This window comes from Panthera leo, chromosome B4 (genome assembly GCF_018350215.1).
Source record: "Panthera leo isolate Ple1 chromosome B4, P.leo_Ple1_pat1.1, whole genome shotgun sequence".
Taxonomy (NCBI): Eukaryota; Metazoa; Chordata; class Mammalia; order Carnivora; family Felidae; genus Panthera; species Panthera leo.
This window is the reverse complement of record NC_056685.1, coordinates 116,194,819-116,217,223: the sequence shown is the minus strand read 5'-3', so window position 1 is coordinate 116,217,223 and position 22,405 is coordinate 116,194,819. Positions and strand designations below refer to the sequence as shown.

The 22,405-nt window shown below is 38.9% G+C and overlaps 1 protein-coding gene across 11 annotated transcripts in view; it reads left to right on the top strand.

Annotated features, from left to right (window-relative positions):
* The window catches only part of USP44 (ubiquitin specific peptidase 44), a 55,236-nt gene that overhangs the window by 22,887 nt on the left and 9,944 nt on the right, over window positions 1-22,405 (top strand). For 6 of the 11 annotated variants that reach the window (XR_006205039.1, XM_042947416.1, XM_042947414.1 and 3 more), the window contains 2 exons: window positions 16,459-17,953; window positions 21,654-21,849. Coding sequence is in view for 10 of the 11 variants with exons in the window: in XM_042947416.1 (XP_042803350.1) it covers window positions 16,529-17,953; window positions 21,654-21,849 (1,621 nt within the window). In the remaining variant the exon portion in view is untranslated. Of the gene's footprint in view, window positions 1-1,618; window positions 1,642-1,846; window positions 1,904-3,723; window positions 3,761-16,458; window positions 17,954-21,653; window positions 21,850-22,405 lie in introns of those variants that run through there. The other 5 variants (XM_042947415.1, XM_042947413.1, XM_042947418.1 and 2 more) reach the window with 4 other exon arrangements.

Here is a 22,405-nt window from a genome sequence, read left to right as displayed (position 1 = left end):
AGTAAAAATTTGTATTCCTAAAAGCAAAATTACTAGATCAGTGGCGGCGGATTCTTAATATTTGCCAAAGATCTTCTAGATGGGTTTTATGACCTTAAAAAAGGAGAGCAAGGTTTTTGAACTTATATTTTGCTTTCTAGGAAATGCAGGAAAAACTATATTGTATGCCAAAAATACTTAAATGAAATACTTCCTCTTAAGAGATACTCTCATGTAATGCATTTTAGAAATTAAGGTGATGGGAAAGATTACAAGACAGTGGTTTATGTGTTTTGAACTGGAGGACTGCACTGGGGACAGAATTGAATTCTATAGAATTATTAATGCACTTGTATTAGAAAAAAAGAATGAAAGGAGTATTAAACTATGAAAATTCATCACTTATCATTTATACGTGCAAAACTACATTTTATGCAATTGAATCTTCAACTGGTACTTTTTATAATGTGAATTGATTAGACCGTTGCCATTTGTTATCTACGTAAGAATTCCTGAGGCTAATATGCCGATGTTAATTAGCCATTTCCCTTCAAACTTTTGTTTAGATAATATGCTATGAATGCCTTTGTGCGCTCATTTTTTTCCCCATTCATACCATGGAAAGATATTCCCTGAAGTGGAGTTGTTCATGTGAACAATTTTATAGCTTCCCTTATATATTGCAAGATAAGGTACTCCACGGACACGTTATTAACGCTGCATGTTTGTCTTGCTGCTTCTACCTCCCCTTAAAAAGATAGGTCTTTTCATTTTAAATATTCCCCACAGGGTAGCGGAGGTAGAAATGGCACACAGCTGAGCACAGAGTACAAGCTCAAGAAATACTAATGGCTTAATTTTCATGTACCTGTGGGTTTGACTTTCTCTTCTCTAGATCTTTCTCTCTCAGCTCTTCTTTTCGGTATCTATTTCATTACCTTAAATTGGCAATTTCAAGTAAATCGACAGCTTCAGGTTGATTTTGGACACAGGAGTCTCTTCGTGTCCCTCAAATTTATGTCTCAGTGAGTGTCCCATTCTGGAACCTTACTTGCCCGACTGCTGTCTGAGGAAGCTGAATTCAAAGCAGTCACGATCCCCTCGAGGTCACACGTAGGGTTGCCTCCTCAGAAAGGAAGCGTTTTCTCAACGAATGTCTATGCCAGTCAATTTGCGCTGATTTGGAAGATAACGGAATGGGCGCGCCTTCCTGCCAATTTGACGCTGTGCGAGTCGCAGAAATTCAGTGGAGGGGTTCGGACGCCCGCGGAATCTTTTGCATCTCACAGAATTGTAGTAAACACTGGCTGCACCCTCCCGTGCCCGGGAGATGAGGACAGGTGCGAAGCCCGCCTGGGGAGGAAACGGCTACTATCCGCTCAGAGCCACATGCCGCGCTGAGAAAAGCCCATCCCTGGACCACGACCGGAATCCCGGCTGCCGCTCGCCTCTCAGGGCGTCCCCGGCAGCCGAGCGGGTGGCATTAGCCAAGCGGAGCGGCACCCCCGGCACGCCAAAGGCCCGGGGGGCGGGGCGGCACGGCGTCACCTGTGACGTAGCCGCTCGACCGGGCCGCCGCCGCCGCCGCCGCCGCCGCCGCCGCTGAACCGGGGGCGGGGGGCCCGGGGGTGAGCGCAAAGATGGCCGCTTCGGCTCGGGCTGGTGAGTGTGCGTGACGGACGCGCGCGGCTGCAGCGGTTGGCGGAATGAGGCTCTCTACCGGAGCGGAGGTCCGACCAGAGCCTTCGGGGCCTGGGGGCACCTGGCGGTGTTTTCCCGCCTCGCAGGGCGCGGGGAGGTCCTGAGGGAGGGAGAGGGGGGCTGCGGACGGACTGAGGGGAGCGGGCCGAGGGGCGCGCGGAGAAGGCAGTGGCAGTGGCGGCGGGTCCGGCGAATTTAGAATTGGCGCCTCTGGGAAGTTTCGGTGGGTCGTGCGATGTCCTGGTGGCTGGCCACCTCAGGAGTGCCCAGAGATGCTGCGGGCAGCCGCGCGTCCCGTGTGGCCAGGGTCACCGCGTAGCCACCCTGAGCGGGGCTGGAGGGGCATGAGTTGGGAGGAGAAGAGGCGAAATAGGAAGACTTTGGGGGGTGCGGAGGGGGAGATGTGCCCTGACCCGCGTTGGGGAGCGCTATGTAGATGTGATCATGAATAGGGATGCGCGCTGGGCACTCTGCAGAGCTGGTACTGTCGAAATAAAACCGCATCCTAACCCCTGGCTCTGATTGCTGCCAGGTGATGCTCGAAATCCCCTGGGAGGCTTTGGAAGGGCATTTTCTAGCCGTCCGTTTATGAGGAATGGCTTGCTTTCCTTCCAACGATCGGGTCCCAGCGTTGCCAGCACCTGCTGCCACTTAGAGACACTTAGGATTTTTGAATACCAGCTTCCGCTGGCCTTCGGGGAAGGAATGCTAATGGGCTAAACTCATTTGGGGGCTTAAGAAACGTGTTAGCATGAGAAGAAAAAAATGTTCAAGTTTAAGAGGTGGTAGGAGACCCTCGTACGCCCACTCCCAATAAAAAAGAAAGTGAAACGTAGTGATTGTTTCAACTGCAAGTTTGAGCTGTTGTACATTCTGCATGTAACCGGATAATTTCTTGCAGTTTTAATTTTGGAAGTAGACAATTTAGCAAGTCTTAGGAGAGTCGCTTTGTCCTTAACCCCTCCTGATTTCCCCCACTTTTAAACTCTAATGGTCCTATCTTGCAAGTAACGGGATTGTGAAATTAGCATGGAAATAGGACCTTCAGACCCTGCACTTGAATTCCTTATTATCTGTGAAGTAGCCTGTGTGGGGCGGGTTGTGGGGCGGGGGGGGGGGGGGGGTCGGGGGGGGAGTAGGGGGTGGTAACATAGGGCCTGGAATTCCATTTTGAGTTGTCTTTAAAATCAGTATTCAGTGTAAACAATGAAAAAAAATTAGCTGTTCACTGTGATCAAATTCAGAAAGCCAAACATGAGTTAAGCACATGTTTATAGAATATTTCATCATCTCAGTGAGATTCAATATTCAGTTGTCTTGAAAGAGAGGAAAACTTTGTATTCTTGGAGCCCTAATCTTTTTATCCTTAATTTAGCATCTCGGGATTTGAAAGAGATTTTTATTTTTATTTAATTTCCAACCCCTACCCCCACACAGATTTGAAAGAGATTTTAAACATTTTGTCTTGTTTACCTTTTCTCCACCCTGCTCCGATTTCTCTAGCTTTTTGTGTACTAGCCGTTCATTTTGCAAAGGATGGCAGATTTTTCATTCTAGGAATTTTCATGTAGTCTATCTTTATTGAAATTTAGAGATATTCTAATATTTAACAAAGTTTAGCGCATACAGTGAGGAAATTTAAATGTTTTGGCTGTTTTCATTGTACATTCACCTTGTTTTTCTTCCAGAATATTAATTATCCCAGACTTTTTAGCTTAACAACATTTAAGTGATAAGTGAATCTGTGTTGAGTATACTATACAATGATACACTTTTTGGAATATTTAAATTGGAAAATCTGTTGAAGATTTGGGTTAAATATTTGAAATATATTGTTTCTACCTGTCTTTACCCCCCCCCCCATCTTTTCACAGATTTTTCTTTCTGTACTACAGAAATTTATCATATATACCCTCTACCCAAATTTTCCTCTACATGCTTAAATCTTACTGAGTATTATAGCATTGGTGGTACATAAAAGGATTTTCTGCTCATTGGGTTGTTTGAGGGCAGAGTCTGATTGTATTTTGTTTGTATCCCCAGCACCTGACTATCTGCTTATCATGGAGGGAAAATCCCTGTAAGTGTCGAATTGTGGTTTTGAATGGTGCAGAGATATAGAGAAAGGCAACGTCTTGGCTTCTTATAGGCAGAAAAAGGGTGCTTTGAAGTGTTTCTCCTTCCTGTGATGTTAGGCAGAACAAACATGGTTGCCGGATTCTAATGGAGTTGTCTGGTTGAGGGAGATTAGACGGAGACTGGGGCCCAGGCTTAGGAGACTAATCAAGGTAGGAAATGTGTGCCCATCATTTTCTGGATTCAGTAATGGACAGTTTTGCCATTAGGCCTAACCGAAATAGGAAGTGACAAGTCACTAAAATATAGGAGGATTCTATAATACTGGCTTTCTGGCAAAAATTAAGATTATTGAAGTACATTGGTTTTTCACAGCGCTTTCAGAGACCATAAAACTTTACTTTCAGTGGAGTTTTACATACCATGGGAAAAGCTTATTTATAGTCCAAGAATATATTTGTTAGGCCAAATTATAGATGTGCTAGAATGATAGAGTCTAAGCATTTTTACACAAAGTATTTGAACTCAATTTTCTAGACCCATAATAGAATGCTTAATTTTTTTTTTTTTTTTTTGAGAGGTGGGGTGGGGAAATGGGCAGAGGGAGAAAGTGAGAGAATCTTAAGCAGGCTCCATGCTCAGCACAGAGCCTGACATGGGGCTCAGTCCTGCGACTCTGGGATCATGCCCTGAGCCAAAATCAAGAGTTGGGTGCTCAACTGAGCCACCCAGGTGCCCCACTCAATCTTTTTGTGAACATTTCTCCCATTGTTATGAAGTTAGCTGCAGTATGTTGATATATAAGTATGGTGATGTGACACTAATGATAAATATTTTGGAACAAAATTGCCCATGAATGAAATACCTGTAAGTAGTGATGGGTAAGGAAATCAAATAAACCTGGTGGCAGAACTTAATTTCCAGTTCTTTTTCTTAGAACATCAACTAGAGTCAATCTCTGTGCTTCTAGGGAGGCAATGTTAGAGATGTGAAGAAGGCCCAGGGAAAAAGAGTATCCTTTTTTGTTTAATGAAGAGTTTCAAGCGAGATCAGGGTAATTATAGATTCTAGATTTCTAGAGGAAGGAAGAATAACTAGGGCCTGTCTAGGGATAAAGGAAAGGAAATACATCATGATTGATAAGAGGTGCCAAAGCACTTAAGAGGCATGATAGCATACCTAAGAGGGAGTAGGGAGAGTTTGAGAGGCCTTTTTGTTAATTCATTCAATCATTTGTTCATTTAAATTTTTGAACCCCTTTGTACCAGGCACTATGCTTGACCCTTGGCATTTTGCAAACATCTCCTAAGAGCACGGGTTACTATGGTAGTTCCATGGAAATTTGGAACCTGCTTATAAGGAGTGGGGTAGGATTTGCCCTAATTACTATGCATAAAGGTTATTTTCATTCTTATCCAAATGAACGCAAAGATTGGTGTGGTTAGTAATTCCTAAGGCCAACTTCCTATTGAAATTGCCATTTCCTCCTATCTTTTATTATGGAAAATAACAAATCTTCCTACTTTTAATAGCTTTTAGAGGATCTGTTTAGGTGATTTGCTACTGTTAAAAGAAAATTAAATTTTGTTATAAAAATTATCTTTATTAAAATAAAGATTCAGCATATGTTGAATCTTTAATATCTATCCCTCTAGGAATTCTCAAATGAGACAAAGATGATTACTGTGATGCAATTTTATTTAAATATTCTTTATGCCCAGTGTTATGTATGTATATAAGTATTTATATAAAATGTGCACACCCATTGCCTTTGAAACAGTAGTAAATACCCCAGTTACAAAAATTTTTTATTCACAATATGGTCATTTGTATATAAAAACATTTTAATAAAAGATACGTGAAAAGTGGCTGGTCATAGATGAGAATAGAAAAGTATATATTGTGCCACAATTTGAAGGCAATTTGAAGGCACTTACAGGCCATGGTAAAGAGTTTAGACTGATCTTGTGGTATTTCAAAACTTTTAAACAATTTTTCAATGATTGCAAAGCTGTTCTATGAGACACACTAGAAATGATGTAAAATGCAAATGTTTTTATGACTCTGAAAAGGGAGAAGCTTTTTTTGAGGGGGAGGAGGAAGAGCGCAAGTGGGGGAGAGGCAGAGAGAGGGGGACAGAGGATCCTAAGTGAGCTTACACTGACAGGCTGACAGCCGCAAGCCCAATGTGGGGCTTGAATTCACGAACCTGCAAGATTATGACCTCGGCTGAAGTCGGAGGCTCAACTGACTGACCCACCCAGGTGCCTTGGGAGAAGTTTAATAGAGCATAATGATACTATTTTAGTGTCTGTTCAGATTTTTAAATATAGATTTTCTTTTAGGAGTGTATATTAGCCAGTTCCCTCGTTCTGTGTCACTTTTTTTTTTAGGCTTTTTTTTTTTTTTTAAGTTTATTTTTGAGAGACAGACCAAGTGCAAGTGGGGGGAAGAGCAGAGAGAGAGAGGGAGATACAGAATCTGAAGCAGGGTCCAGGCTCTGAGCTGTCCGCACAGAGCCCAATGCAGGACTCAAACTCATGAACTGCAAGATCATGACCTGAGCTGAAGTCAGACACTTGACCAACTGAGCCACCCAGGAGCTCCCTGTGTCACTTTTTAAAATAGTAATTTAGTTTGGCTATTTTTGTGTGTTTATTTTTCATGGTAACTTCCTGTTTTTTCATGAAAACATTTTTTAAAGCAAAGAATATGAAAACTGTGTTACTAATTGCACTGGCGAAATCAAGATTACTTTTATGTGAATGATCTTTAGTACCTGTCCTCCTCTAGGAACTTCCAAAGTTTATACTGTTATTGTACCTTTCCATATTTTCTTTCTAAGTGTTTTAAGATAAAATAGGTGGAATGGGGTGGTCAGCTGAAAAGACCATTTTGTTGAAGGTAACAAATTTATAGAGGAATATTAATTTTTGAAGTAAAATTAGCTATCCTTCTAAGTTTTCAGTGATTTTTGTAGTTCTTAGTAATATTTGTATTTGGAGCACAAATATTTATTTGAAGGGTCACTGCATATCATACCAAAATTTAACCCTTTTTTTTTTTACTTTTTTATTGTTTATTTTTAATTTTTTTAAAGATTTTATTTTTAAGTAATCTCTACACCCAACATGGGGCTCAAATTTAGAACCCCAAGATGAAAAGTCACATGCTCTACCGACTGAGCCAGCCAGGTGCCCCTGTTTATTTTTTTATTTTTATTTTTTTTTAAGGATTTTATTTTCAAGTAATCTCTACACCCAATGTGGGGCTTGAATTTGCAATCCTGAGATCAAGAGCCGCATGCTCTACTGACTGAGCCTGCTAGGTGCCTCTGGTTGTTGTGGTTGGTTTGTGTGTTTGTTTTTGTTTTTAAGTTTTTATTTTGAGAGAGAGAGAGCATGAAGGGGGGGGAGGGAGAGAAAGAGGAAGGAAGGAAGGAAGGAAGGAAGGAAGGAAGGAAGGAAGGAAAGGAAGAAAAGAAAGGAAGGAAGGAAGGAAAAAGGGAGAGAGGGAGGAAGGGAGGAAGGAAGGAAGAGAGAAAGAGAAAGAGAGAGAGAGAGAGAAAGAAAGGAAAGAAAGAAAGAAAGAAAGAAAGAAAGAAAGAAAGAAAGAAAGAACGAACGAACCCCAAGCAGCCTCCTCACTACCAGTGCAGAGTCCAATGTGGTGCTCAAACTCACAAAACTGCGAGGTCATAACCTGAGCCAAAACAGAGTCAGACACTTAACCAACTGAGCCACCCAGGTACCCCACCTAGTTTGTGTGTGTGTTTGTTTTGTTTTGTTTTGTTTTTTAATAAATTCTACTCCCAACATGGGGCTCCAGCTCACGGCATCGAGATCAAGAGTCACATGCTGTATCAAGAGTTGCTTGACGTACCAACTGAGCCAGCCAGGCACCTAAAATAATTAGGGTTAGGGAAGTATATCTCAGTTTACTTTTGTATAAAGTCTATTTGGGGTGTCTGAAAGCACATAGAATGGTACTAGACACGTGGTAGGCTGTGGTTAAGGATGGAGAAATAGGATAATGATATCACAAAATATCAGGAAACTGTTCCTTAACTGACCTTGAGGGAAAAATAGCCACTTGGTTGAGGGTGGGGGGGGGCAGTTTGGGTCACTAGTAATCAGTGACCTCCTATTCTTTCTTTTTGTCTTTCTAAGTATAATCGGCTTCCTATTCTTAACCACTTATTCAAATGTCATAAAGAGAACTGAAGCAAGACCTGCATTCAATACTAGTTGTTTGTGCCAAGAATTTGGTAGCCTAAAACAACATGGCTATCAAACCTATAGGATTTTTTTTTTAAGTAAAATGGCTTTTTTTTTTTTTTTTAAACTAAGACGCTAAAAAAATGTTTGACATGTAGTCCCTCCCTGGCCATAGGGAACCTATCCAACAGTTCAGTGGCAGTAAGGATGTATATACAAACAAAGGATTCACATTTGGCACAACCCAAGTCCTTTAGGAAGTTAGAGATTTTTTTAAATTTGCTAATTTATTGATTAATTGATTTTAATCTCTATACCCAACATGGGGCTCAAACTCATGACCGAGATCATGAGTCACATGATCTACCAACTGAGCCAGCCTGGTGCCCCAGAAATCCTCTGTTTTATTGAACTATGGGACAAAGGATTCTAATAGTTAAAGGCTCAAAGGAAACTTGGAAGATTAGTTTGGCAGGATAGTACTATGGAGGAGAATGAGAGTCTGGAGGATGGGAAACCAGTTTGGAGGTTACTGCTGTACCTCAGGAATGATACAGTAAAGTCCATAATAAGAATGATAGCTCTGCAAATGAAAAGGAATAAAGACTTGGGGAGTGATAACCTTTTATACATAGGTGATAAGAATGTTTGAGTAGAAAGGATGGGAGGGAGGAGTAAAACCAAAGACAAAACAAAACAAAATAGCCTGGGTACTTAAATAATACTACTCTATCTTTAATAAGAGAATATTAGGGGCGTCTGGGTGGCTCAGTTGGTTGGGCGGCCAACTTCAGTTCAGGTCATGGTCTTGTAGTTCATGAGTTTGAGCCCCTCATTGGGTTTACTGCACAGAACCCCCTTTGGATCTTCTGTCCCCTTCTGTTTCTGCCCCTCCCCTGCTCACGTATGCTCCCTCACAAATAAAACATTTAAAAATATTTTTAAAAAATATGAGAATATTGGAAGAGAAACTAACTCTGTGACAGCAAGATGTACAGGTAAGCTGAGTTTGCAGTGTGCCTGAGACTGCTTCAGAAAGGTTCTGGTGGTCAGCTACCTACATCTGTCATTGAACTTCTGCCAGTAGGATGAGCCATTGAAATAGATGTCAGAAGGGTATTACTACATGCTGAAAGCCTGGATTGTATGTTGCAAAGGGCTATCATTTGAGTAAATGAAAATTAATTTCAGAGAGTCTTCACTGGGTGGTAAGTATAAGCAGTTTTGTGCTGTTGAACTGTTACAAGTTAAGTAGTTTACCCATGTATTTGATACTTGTGTGTGATGTAAATTTTTAACTAAAAATACCATATTTAATAAGATCTTATGTTTTCTTTCTCTTCTAGTCATTTTAGTTTTCTATTTTATAATTGCTTTTGTTATATGTTAACTCTGTGTAAAATAATTAGCTTTCAATAAGTCAAATACAATTATTTTCTTAAACTGTAGAGATTTGCTATGTAATAGCAGTAGCAGGGAATTTTAAAAATAAAAATGTTCATCAGTTATATGCCATGGAAAGTTTAAATAGCTTGAATGGTTTTCTTTGAACCAATTAAAAATTTCATTGTCTTTAATCAGTGAAGAATAACAAAGCTTTCAGAATATTATAAATCCATCTGTCTTTTCAAATAAAGGTAGCATACTTGGTTTAAAAAAACATTTCATAGATATTAATTGGAACTTTAAGTATGAAACATTTTTTAAATGTATGAGAAAATGATAGTATGGATTATTTTAATCCTTGTATATAGATTCCATTCAGAACATCTTGACTAATTGTGTGTTGCTATTATATTAGGTAATATTTTATCAGATTCTACATGGAGTATGCAAAAATATTTTATTTTCTCTCTTTAAAGTGAATATACTGATAAAAATTACATAACCAACCTGCTGAAGCTAAACAGAGTTTAATACATAGCTTCTCCACAGTGGATTAGCAAATGAAAAGAAGTGCTCTGAACCCAATAGAGGAAAATAGGAAGTGTCAAGGAAATACTCCCATACCCCTTAATTTTCCTCCAAGCTTTTAGATCTTGTGTGATGAGAACCCTTTGGGGATACCTTATTAAGTGTCTCTGAGCTTTGACACCAGGCAGCAGAGCAAACTGGAAGCCTCAGGTGGCAGCAACCTGGCTTTCTAGTTCCTGCTTACCTCCCTGCCCCTCTTTTGGTTATCTGCCCTCCTGGTTTCTTTCATAACTCGACCGGGTAAGTGGACCCCCTGCTCTAAAATATTAATCTTATTGGTCATTCAACCATTCTGGTTTCACTTCTTGGTGGGTTTTTTTGTTTTGGTTTTTAAGATTTATTTTTGGGGCGCCTGGCTGGCTCAGTCGGTTAAGCCTCTGACTTCGGCTGAGGTCATGATCTCGTGGTTTACTGGTTCGAGCCCCGCGTCGAGCTCTGTTCTGACCGCTCAGAGCCTGGAGCCTGCTTCGGATTCTGTGTCTCCCTCTCTCTCTGCCCCTCTCCCCTCACGCTCTGTCTCTCTCTCCTTGAAAAATAAATACATATCAAAAAACATTATAAAAGATTTTATTTTTAAGTAATCTCCACACCCAGGGTAGGGCTTGAACTCAGAACCCTGAGATCAAGCAAGAGTCTCTTGCTCTATCAACTGAGCCAGCCAGGTGCTCCTGGTTTCACTTCTTCAGATTTTTTAAAAAAGATTTTATCTTTGAGAGCTCCCCTTTTAAAAAGTAAATACTCCTGGGAGAGGTTAGACCTTAGTTCTCAGCTAATACCTTCATTTTCAGTTAGCACCTTAGTTGGGCTCAGTATACATTTGGCTGAGAAGAATGAATCCCTGGCTAAAAGTGATAAAACTAGAAGAAAATTAGCCTATATAATAGCAGTAGCAGTGGCAGTATTCACAGTAGTATTGTCAACTAAGATACTGAGAGCCACATAATTAAGTGCCAGGGTTTATTCTAAGTGCTTTATGAATATAAATTTCTCCGATTCCCTCAACAACCTTATTGGTGTTCTTACCACCGTTTCTTAAAGATAAGAAAATTGAGGTAAGTAGAGCATAAATAATTTGTCTAGGTCACTTGGTAAATATAGCTAAGTGTTAAACTCAGTCATTTGGATTGTAGAGTGTCCTTTCTAACCATTTTGTTGTGATACCTCTCCACTGCTATATTGCCTCTCAGAGAGATGGCATCTGATCAGCATTTCACTTTTTTCAGGGTTTTTCATTGAATGGAATCACAATGTTCAATTTTAGGCCACTTCCTGTTGAAGGGCCGTGAGAACCTTGCCATCATCATGTAAATAGATTTTTTAGTAACAATTAGGAATGTATTTGCAGAACAGAGAAGAGATTAAAGAGGCTTGTGTATAATTTAGCTACATATGTGCTAAATTATATACTAGTATGCATATTTAAAATTTATTGTATAAGTAACATGCTTATTTAGATATTTGAAAATATGGATAGCCCCAAAATAAACTATATTATACATTCTTTCTAGAAGTTTCTTTTCTTTTGAGTCTTCTTTTCTGAATGTTATGCAAGGTATAACTCATACCACCTCTAAAATTTTAGAATGAAATCATTTCCCTTGAGTGTAAATAAGCAGCATTTCCATCTTCATCTCAAGAAGTTGAACTAATAATTATTGTCTGACTTGCCAGAAAGGAATGTTTAAATTGTCTCTGTATTCTTTATATGATCCTTTTTATTTTATTTTTTATATAATCTTTTTAAAACAAAAGTAGAGGGGGCCTGGGTGGCTCAGTTGGATGACCATTCGATTCTTGATTTTGGGCTCAGAATTGACCCCTGCACTGAGCGTGGAACCTGCTTAAGGTTCTCTCTCTCCCCCTCTGCTTCCCTCCCCAGCTCACATGTGCTCTCTCTCTCTTAAAAAAAAAAACAAAACAACAACAACAAAAACCACATTAAAGTAGATAGAAGAGAACCCTACATTTTTATCTTAATCTCCATATTGAACCAGTTCTTTAAGCCAAAGTTTGTTTGACGCTAATCTACCTCTGCTCCCATCTTTCCTTCAACACTTCTGCAGCTTTAATTTCCTTGTATCTGGAGTAATAATCTCTTTTAATCATTCATCCTTCCTCTGGGTCTGCATTTCAGATCCATCTGTGACCTATATATCTGATCATGTCATTCTTCTCTACAGAGTTTTTCAGTGACTTATCGCCCATAGTTTCTGGAAGCAGGCTTGGGGATGATTAGGGCAGGGAATTTTCTGGGTCTTAGGTACCCATGAATGGATCTAAAAGGGAAGCTGGGATGTGTGCAGGCTCCAGGTGACCACCTTCCCCTGACTCTGCAGACTCCACATCATGGGAGAGGGTTAGGGCAGGGACCCCCTTAAGTGTCAGGTCTGGGCCCTGGTGGTCTAGGTTTATAGGAAGAGCATGCTGTTGCTGTGTAAACTCTTGGTGGCAACAAGGATCAAAGCTGGGAGACCATTTAGGAGCCTTATTGCAGTAATCCAGGTGAGACTTGATTGTGACTTGGACCAGGGTGAGAGCAGTAGAGGTAATAAATTGTCGGGTTCTCGATATATTTTTAAGATAGAGCCAATCATTTTTTCCTGAAGGATTGGTGTAGGGAGAGAGAAAAAGGAGTCAAGGATGAGATATTTAGCTTCAGTACGTGGAAGGGTTTAGGATAATGGAGCATATTAATCTTTGATGTCTTAATTTTGCCATTAGCAACTACTGTTGAATGCTAGGAGTTCTAATAAAATACTGTATTTGAACAGATTCTGGACCTCAGGAAATTTTGAAGGAAGAGAAATAAACTTGAAATATGAGCCTGAAGGGGTGTCTGGGTGGTTCAGACGGTTAAGTGTCCAACTCTTGATTTTGGCTCAGGTCATGGTCTCACAGTTTATGAGTTTGAGCCCTGCATCAGGCTCTGCACTGACAGTGTGGAGCCTGCTTGGGATTCTCCCTCTCTCTCTGCCCCTATCCCACTTGTGCTTGTTTACTTATTTATAAATAAATAAACTTCAAAAATTTTAAGAAAAAATGTGTGCCTGAAATGTGTACACATGTGAGTGTTGGGACTGGTCAGCCTTAAGTCCATATTCATGATACACCCTACATTTGAAAGTTAAGAAATGAAGGGGGAGAGGCTCTCTGATTGCTAGGAGATTTTACTAAAAAAAAAAAAAAATTGGTGAGAAGGAACCAAAAATCAACTTCACCTTTGCAGCTTTCTTAGATGCCTGGAGGTGGCACCTAAGTACCATTGAAATTCATATTGCTGTCCTAAAAAAAAATGTATTTTTTATTTATCTTTTCAAATTTATATTTAAATCCTAGTTAGTTAACATAGTGTAATATTGTTTTCAGGAGTAGGATTTAGTGATTCATCACTTATGTATAACACCCAGTGCTCAACACAAGTGCCCTCCTTAATCTCCATCACCCATTTAGCCCATTACCCACCTATGTCCCCTCCAGCAACCCTCAGTTTGTTGTCTGTAATTTAAAGAATCTCTTACCATCTGCTTCCCTCTCTTTTTTTTCCCCCTTCTCCTATATTCATCTGTTTTGTTTATTAAATTCCACATACAAGTGAAATTCTATGGTATTTGTCTTTCCCTGACTGACTTCTTTCACTAAGCATAATACAGTCTAGCTATATCCATGCTATTGCAAGTTCCAAGATTTCATTCTTTTTTTTTTTTTAAGAGAGAGCGAGCACACGCACACACGCACAAATGGGGATGAGGTAGAGAGTATCTTAAGCAGGCTCCACGCTCAGCTCAGAGCCCAACTCAGGGCTCCATCTCACATGAGACTGTGAGATCACGACGTGAGCCAAAATCAAGAGTTGGACATTTGGGGTGCTTGGGTGGCTCAGTCAGTTAAGCATCTGACTCTTGAATTCAGCTCAGGTCATTATCTTACTCATGAGATTGAGCCCTGAGTCAGGCTCCAAGGGATCCTGTTTGGGATTCTCTCTCCCCCTCTCTCTCTGCCCCTGCCCTGCTGTGTTCTCTGTCTCTGTTTGTCTCTCTCAAAATAAATAAATAAACATTAAAAAAAAAAAAAGAGTTGGATTCTTAACCAGCTGAGCCACCCAGGTGCCCCAAGATCTCATTTTTTTCGATGGCTGAGTAATATTCCATTGTTACCTATACCCCACATCTTCATTATTCATTCATCAGTTGTTGGACATTTGGGCCCTTTCCACAATTTGGCTATTGTTGATAATGCTGCTATTAACATTGGAGTGCACATACCTCTTTGAACCACTATTTTTGTATCCTTTGTATTTACTAGGTAAATACCTAGTAATGCAATTGCTGGCTCATAGGGTAGTTCTATTTTTAACTTTTTGAAGAACCTCCATACTGTTTTCCAGAATGGCTGAACCAATTTGCATTCCTGCCAACAGGGCGAGAAAGCTCCCCTTTCTCCACATTTTCACCAACACGTGTTGTTTCCTGTGTTGTTAATTTTAGCCATCCTGACAGGTGAGAGGTGGTATCTCATCGTGGTTTTGATTTGTATTTCCTTGATGGTGAGTGATGTTGAGCATCTTTTCACGTGTCAGTCATCTGGATGTTTTCTTTGGAAAAATCAATTCATGTCTTCTGCCCATTTCTTAACTGGATTGTTTGTTTTTGAGGGAGGTTGTTTGATAAGTTATTTATAGATTTTGGATAGTGTCCTTTTATCAGCTGCCCTAAAAGTTTGAAAGTATTGATCATACTACATAAAATGTTCTGAGTTCTGGAACTCAGAACTCCACTGCTTATGCCTGGAGCCTGACTCAGGCCATCCCATGACCCTGGGATCATTCAGCTGAAATCAAGAGTGGCTCAACCAACTGAGCCACGCAGGCACCCCTACTATCTTTATTTTTATTTATCTGTTTTTAAGATTTTACTTTTAAGTAATCTCTATACCCAATGTGGGGTCCAAACTCACAATCCTGAGATCAAGAAAGAGTTGCACACTAAAGCAACTAAGTCAGCCAAATGCCTCTATTTTTAGATCCTGTAGCAGAAGTTTTCCTGACTCTTAACTCATAAAGGAACATGTTTCTGGGTCAAAACCACACAGGTTTTGTTTGTTTTGTTTTATTATGTTGGGATGGGGTTTTGTTTTTGTTTTTGTAATACGCTTATAATTTCAGATAGTGCATAGGCCCACCAGAATGTAAACATTTATTATATTGCCATCCACTTCTTATTTTTCTTTTTTGCTTTGCTTATGTATCCTTGTACATTCCTAAGAGGCTATTCAAACACAAAAGCATGTCTCTGTCTTTCTCCCTCCCTAAGGTAAACTGTCAAGTCTGTCAAATTCAAAGTATGTTACAGAGCCATGAATTAAAGGTCATTATTGATTTACTAGTGGAAAGCTAAATTTAAAATGGTAATTAAGTAAATATCGATGTGATTTATTTGAATAAATAGACTATAATAGAATGTTAAGATTTGTTCATCTTAGGGGCACCTGGGTGGCTCAGTCAGTTAAACATCTGATTTAATCTCAGCTCAGGTCTCGATCTCAGAGTTCAAGCCCCATGTTGGGCTCTACAACTGGGCGTAGAGCCTACTTAAAATACATATTTTTTCACTGTAGCTACCATTATAGCTACCATTTATTGGGGGTTTACTGTGTGTTAAATATTTCATATTTTTTCAGTTTTTCATTGAAGTTGGTATGACTTTTCCCTGTTTTACAGAAATTTAGAGAAGTTAAAATATTTGCTCAAATCAGACATATAACAGTATGTTGCAGAGGTAGAATTCATATCTCTAAGTGTTTGTTTCAGAACTCATGCTGTTAACTATGATTATGCTTTAGTAACAATTTGGATAGGGGTCTCAGAATGTAGACATTACTGAGATATATTTCAGTCTTGCCGACCCTAAGTTTTAAGAAAAGGAATGTAGTTCTTTAAACTGCCCTCAATTGGGGCGCCTGGGTGGCGCAGTCGGTTAAGCGTCCGACTTCAGCCAGGTCACGATCTCGCGGTCCGTGAGTTCGAGCCCCGCGTCAGGCTCTGGGCTGATGGCTCGGAGCCTGGAGCCTGTTTCCGATTCTGTGTCTCCCTCTCTCTCTGCCCCTCCCCCGTTCATGCTCTGTCTCTCTCTGTCCCAAAAATAAATAAAAAACGTTGAAAAAAAAATTAAAAAAAATAAATAAATAAACTGCCCTCAACTATTGGGTCTTATTCTAGTTCATTGAAAAGAGGGCACTACCCCCTTTCTACCAGTAGATGGTGGCAGAAAATTAAAAACAGTTTTTAAAGGGAACCTGTTGGAGAAAGTTAAGCGTGTATTTTTTTAGAGCAAGGCAGATGAGAGATTAGAGAGCTTCGGAACAAAAGACAAGTAAGAACTGCCTGTGGTGTTATGACAGGCAGCCCACAAATTGGGAGCAAAGGAAGCAAATTTATAAAAATTTTTCTTGGAAAAATACCTTATAAAAAAGAAAAATATTGGCTTTTATTAAAAATTGATATTGTTCTGCTTAGTTTTCAGATGTCTCAAGTATCGTGAACAGAGACTTGTTTGGATTATGTGTTTCTCAGCTAAACTGAATAAATGTTAACAATGGATAAGTGCAAACACATTGGGCAGTTGCGGCTTGCTCAAGACCATTCCATCCTCAACCCTCAGAAATGGCATTGTGTGGACTGCAATACAACTGAGTCGATTTGGGCTTGCCTTAGCTGTTCTCATGTTGCCTGTGGAAGATACATTGAAGAACATGCAGTCAGGCACTTTCAAGATAGCAGTCATCCTGTTGCCTTGGAGGTGAATGAGATGTATGTTTTTTGTTACCTTTGTGATGATTATGTTCTTAATGATAATGCAACTGGAGACCTGAAGTTACTACGAAGTACCTTAAGTGCAATCAAAAGTCAAAATTATCAGTGCACGACTCGTAGTGGAAGGGTTTTGCAGTCTGTGGGTACAAGTGATGATACTTATTACTTACACGATAGCACCCAATCTCTGCTTCAAAATGAAGATCAAATGTATACTGCTCTTTGGCATAGAAGAAGAATATTAATGGGTAAAATCTTTCGAACTTGGTTTGAACAATCACCCATTGGAAGAAAAAGACAAGAGGAACAATTTCAGGAAAAAATAGCAAAAAGAGAAGTGAAGAAAAGACGACAAGAATTAGAGTATCAAGTTAAAACAGAATTGGAAAGTATACATCCAAGAAAGAGTTTACGTTTGCAAGGTCTAGCTCAGTCTACCACAGTAGAAATAGTTCCTGTTCAAGTACCACTGCAAACCCCAGCATCACCAGCAAAAGATAAAGTAGTACCTACCTCAGAAGATGTAAGATTAAAAAAAGCCAATGACTCCTCAGGTAAACAAAGGCCAATAGTAACTCCTGGTGTAACTGGATTGAGAAATTTGGGAAATACTTGCTATATGAATTCTGTTCTTCAAGTGTTGAGTCATTTACTTATTTTTCGGCAATGTTTTTTAAAACTTGATCTGAACCGATGGCTGGCAGTGACAGCTAGTGATAAGACAAGATCACCTTATAAGCATCCACCAGTCACAGATACAGTATATCAAATGAATGAATGCCAAGAAAAAGATACAGGCTGTGTTCCCTCCAGACATCCAAGTTTATCATTAGGACTAAGTGGTGGAGCATCAAAGAGTAGAAAGATGGAACTTATTCAGCCAAAGGAACCAAGTTCACAATACATTTCTCTCTGTCATGAATTGCATACTTTGTTCCAAGTCATGTGGTCTGGAAAGTGGGCCTTAGTCTCACCATTTGCTATGCTACACTCCGTGTGGAGACTAATTCCAGCTTTTCGTGGTTATGCCCAACAGGATGCTCAGGAATTTCTCTGTGAACTTTTGGATAAAATACAACATGAACTAGAGACAACTGGTACTAGGTTACCAGCTCTTATCCCCACTTCTCAAAGGAAACTTATCAAACAGGTTCTGAATGTTGTGAATAATATTTTTCATGGACAACTACTTAGTCAGGTATGGATTTGTTTTTAATCTTACTTTCATCTTGGGGAATTCATAAAACGAAGCCTAAAAAAATGTGTATTTTCTGTTTATCTAGTGTGTTAGAGAGGACTGTTTTCAGGTCAGAATAGATTGCTTTTACAAATATGTGTCAAGAAGTCAGCTTATTCATTTACAGTGTTTCACTCATTTATGTGTTTCCTTCATGAATCACTGGAAGTAGTTTTTCATCTATGGTATCAAAGCTTTTGGGGCATCTGGCTGGCTCACTTGGTTAAGCATCCGACTCTTGATTTCAGCTCAGGTCATGATCACACGGTTCCTGAGTCCTGAGTCCTGTGCAGGGCTCTGCACTGACAGTGTGGAACCTGCTTGGGATTCTCTGTCTCCCCCTCTCTCTCTCTGCTCCTCACCCACTCTTTTGCGCATGCACACGCACACTCTTTCTCTTTCAAAAATAATAAACATTTTTTAAAAAGCTTTTTTTGTGGGAAGAGGGAATCAGGAAACAAAGCTTCTTAGGTTGATAATATTAAATTCATTTTCTGAGAGATTGAGAAGAGAGGGTTTAATGCCTTAGGGAGCAGATTTGAAGATGCTGCGGTACTGGGAATGGATTTGGTACACACTTGAATAATTTTAGGAACCAAGAGGTAGCCCTGGAAGACTTTCTATAAAACTCACGAGGGCAAGGTCTGAAAGCTTTAATAAGTAGGTAGGGAAATTTTAAGTAAGTGTGATTTCATTGAAAATAATCCTAAATGATTTTCCTTTATTTTAATTACTGCTGTAAAAGTTTCCCTTGTTGTGAAAAGGAATCACAAAACCAGGATCTTTAATCCAATTAATAACTCTAATGAGTGGACTTGTTGGTAAACTATTACTAGACATAAGGTTCTCTACTTTTCCATAGCATAGATCTTAAAAATTTTTTTGTTTTAGGCAATTGGCTGTTAGGTCATTTCCTTCCTCTTGCACACCTGCCTCTGTTCCTCATTTCAACTTTCACAGAAATGATACCACCTTTTGTTTTTATAACATTAGCATACTTTGCTAGAATGTAGCTTAAATATTAAAAAAAAAATTTTTTTTTGAAGCTTGGGGCACCTGGGTGGCTCAGTCAGTTGAGTGTCTGACTTGATTTTGGCCCAGGTCATGATCCCAGCGTCATTGGATGGAGCCACGTGTCAGGCTCTGCACTGACAGCATGGAGCCTGCTTGGGGTTCTCTCTCCCTCTCCGCCCCTCCCCTGCTTGTTCATACACTCTCTCTCTCTCAAAATAAACATTAAAAAAATTTTTTTGAAGCTCTGTGCCCAACGTGGGGCTTGAATTCATGATCCCAAGATTAAGAGTCACATGCTCTACCAACTGAGCCAGCCATGCATGCCTGTAGTTTAAGTATTTCAAATGTAATTATTCCTTGGGTGTATCTGTGATCTTTATTCCACTTAATGTTTCAGAAATGTAAAGATTGTACATTGTGCCAAATAGCAAATTAGAGTTGTTTCTTGTGTTGCATGCAATTTTGTTTTTCTACCATTTTTCTGCAAAAGCTTAAAATGCACTATTAAGGGTGCCTGGGTGGCTTGGTTGATTAAGCATCCAACTTCAGCTCAGGTCATGATCTCATGATTCATGGGTTCAAGCCCCACATTGGGCCTCACACTGACAGAGCAGAGCCTGGTTGGGATTCCCTCTGTCTGCCTTTCCCCCATCTGCACACACACTCTCTCTCAAAATAAATAAACTTAAAAAAAAGAAAGAGAGGAAAAAAATAATAAAATGCACTATTATAGGAGTGTCTGGCTGGCTCAGTTGGTAGGATATGCAACTCTGGATCCTTGGGGTTGTGAGTTCAAGCTCCATGTTGGGCCTAGAACTTACCTAAAAATTTAAACGAAAAATTTTTTTAATGTACTATTATAAATAGAGGTAATATATAGTCCCCAAGGACCTATATGATACAATAAATCTATGCAGTAAAAGAAAAACCATCCCCTTATCCCATAACTCCACAATCCACATATAAAAACTATTAATATTTTGGTATATTTCCTTCTAGTTTTTTTTCTTCTGCACATTTATACATATTTTCCCCAACTTGTGTGGTCATGATGAATTTATCTCCTTTCTTCATTTTTTTTGTTGTTGTTGTTGTTGTTGTTGTTGTTGTTGTTGAGAGAGAGAGAGAGGGAGAGAGAGGGAATCTTAAGCAGACTTCATGTTCAGCACAGAGCCTGACTGGAGCTCAACATTCACAATCGTGAAATCATGACCTGAACAAAAATCAGGAGGCAGATGGCTAACTGAGCCACCCAGGTGCCTGTAGTTTTTCATTATGATGTAAAGATTTTTCAGTCTTTAGAATATTTTATCCTTTTTTTGTTTTTTACAGCATGTCAATGTCCATTATATGTATATACCATAATATATTTACCCATTCCCATATTGTTGACTTGTAAAATAGTTGCAGTTTTTCTGTTATTATAAAGTTATAAGACATTTTTTCTAATGATTTCCTTAAGACAGAACCCTAGAAGTAGCATTACTTTGTCAAAAGGTAGGTCTTTCGATACTTGAGTACAAGTTTCTTTCCAGAAAGAATTTTATATTTCATATTTTGAATAGTGCAAGAGTGCCCGTGTGTTTATTTTTTCTTTTATGGATGACTTGAAATTAATAAAAATTTTTATGCCAGCTTTTTGCTCTCTTCCTTTAGACATGTAATAAACTCTTAGGAATATGGTTATCTCAGGAGATTCAGATGCTTGGTTCCTTTAATAAACTGTTCTCAAAAGGTTAAAACCTGGCCCAAATGAGTCCCCAGACAAACACCAAGAGTGTTCTTTTCTTTGTGTCAATTTGTTAAATCTAAAATCTACATTAGACCTGGCTTCTTTATTTTGTTCCCTGTTTCAGGAATGTAGCTTTATGAAAGAGTTTAGTAATCTATCATGTGGAGATTATTAGATTTGTAGTCTGTCTTCAACATTAAATCCTGCTGAGTGTTTCACTGAAGTTATAAGTCTTTCCCTTTCCAGTTGCTCTATTTCCTATGTCAGTTGTTAGAACTGCCCCGTATTCTTTGTAGTTCCTATATTTGGTGAAGATTTTGATGTAGTGATGTTTGTTTTAAGTGAGAGTATGATGACACCATTTACATTAAATGTATTGGCTTTTGAAATTATCAATTGGTAGGGCTTCAAAATCTACACGTACTAATATACTATATATAAAAATATACAAATAGTATTTTATTTGTATCATGGTTAAGAGGTTATAGGGATTTGGAGAGAGAAAATTAGTGAAAGATGAGGAAGGAAAAAGGACAAAGAACAAGTCTAATAATCTAAACATATTAAATTAAATGCATATAAATCTCTTTCACACACACACATATATACCAAATTAAATGAGTCCACAGTTGTCTTTTTTTTTTTAAAACCGACATTCAGACTTGACTAATGGCCTTGGAGTTTTTTAAATGCCTACTGGTTAAAGCCCACCAGTACATAATGGGTTTAATGACAGTCATTGAAAGGAAAAATTATAATAATAAAAAAATCCCTGAAAATAATACAAAGCAAATTATTCAGAATTCTGATGGTGCATTTTCATAAGAAAAACTAATTTACTGACCTCTATAGTGAAAGGAGTAAGTGTTTTGACAGAAGGATTGTAATCTGAGGAACTAATATTTTTATTTTCAGGTTACATGTGTTGCATGTGACAACAAATCAAACACCATAGAACCTTTCTGGGACTTGTCATTGGAATTTCCAGAAAGATACCAATGCAGTGGAAAAGATATTACTTCCCAGCCATGTCTGGTTACTGAAATGTTGGCCAAATTCACAGAAACTGAAGCTTTAGAAGGAAAAATCTACGTATGTGACCAGTGTAACTGTAAGTAGAGACTATATATTCTCTTTGCTTTTCTAAGATTAGCAAAGAGAAACACAAATGAGAGGAAGCGTAAAAAATTCCTGAAGTAGTAGTTTGGTAGTTCATCAAAAGAAATTGAGATAGATGTTTCTACTTTATAATTGGCATTTGTGAACTATGTGTTTGTTTTGCCTTCTGATGACATTAAAAGAATTTATCCTATAGTCAATTGTGGAGAGAAAGAATTCATAAAATAAGAAATTTAAACTTAATATGTGAGACAGAATAAAGTAGCAACGGGGAATAGTCAAAGGAAAGCATATTATTTAGTACTGAATGTAATGTTTGCTGAGTCTTTTAGCTACATGTCAAAACACTGATCTATAGATAACATATGCGTATAAGTGTGTGTATGCATAGCTAGATAATAGGACATAATATATAGGGGGACTGCTGTATGGAAATTGGTTTCATGAAAACAAAGATTTAGTCAAAAACCATCTACTGTCTCTTCTATATTAGTCATTGTTCTAATTGCTATGGATAGAAATAAAATACTTTTTAAGGTACTTACATT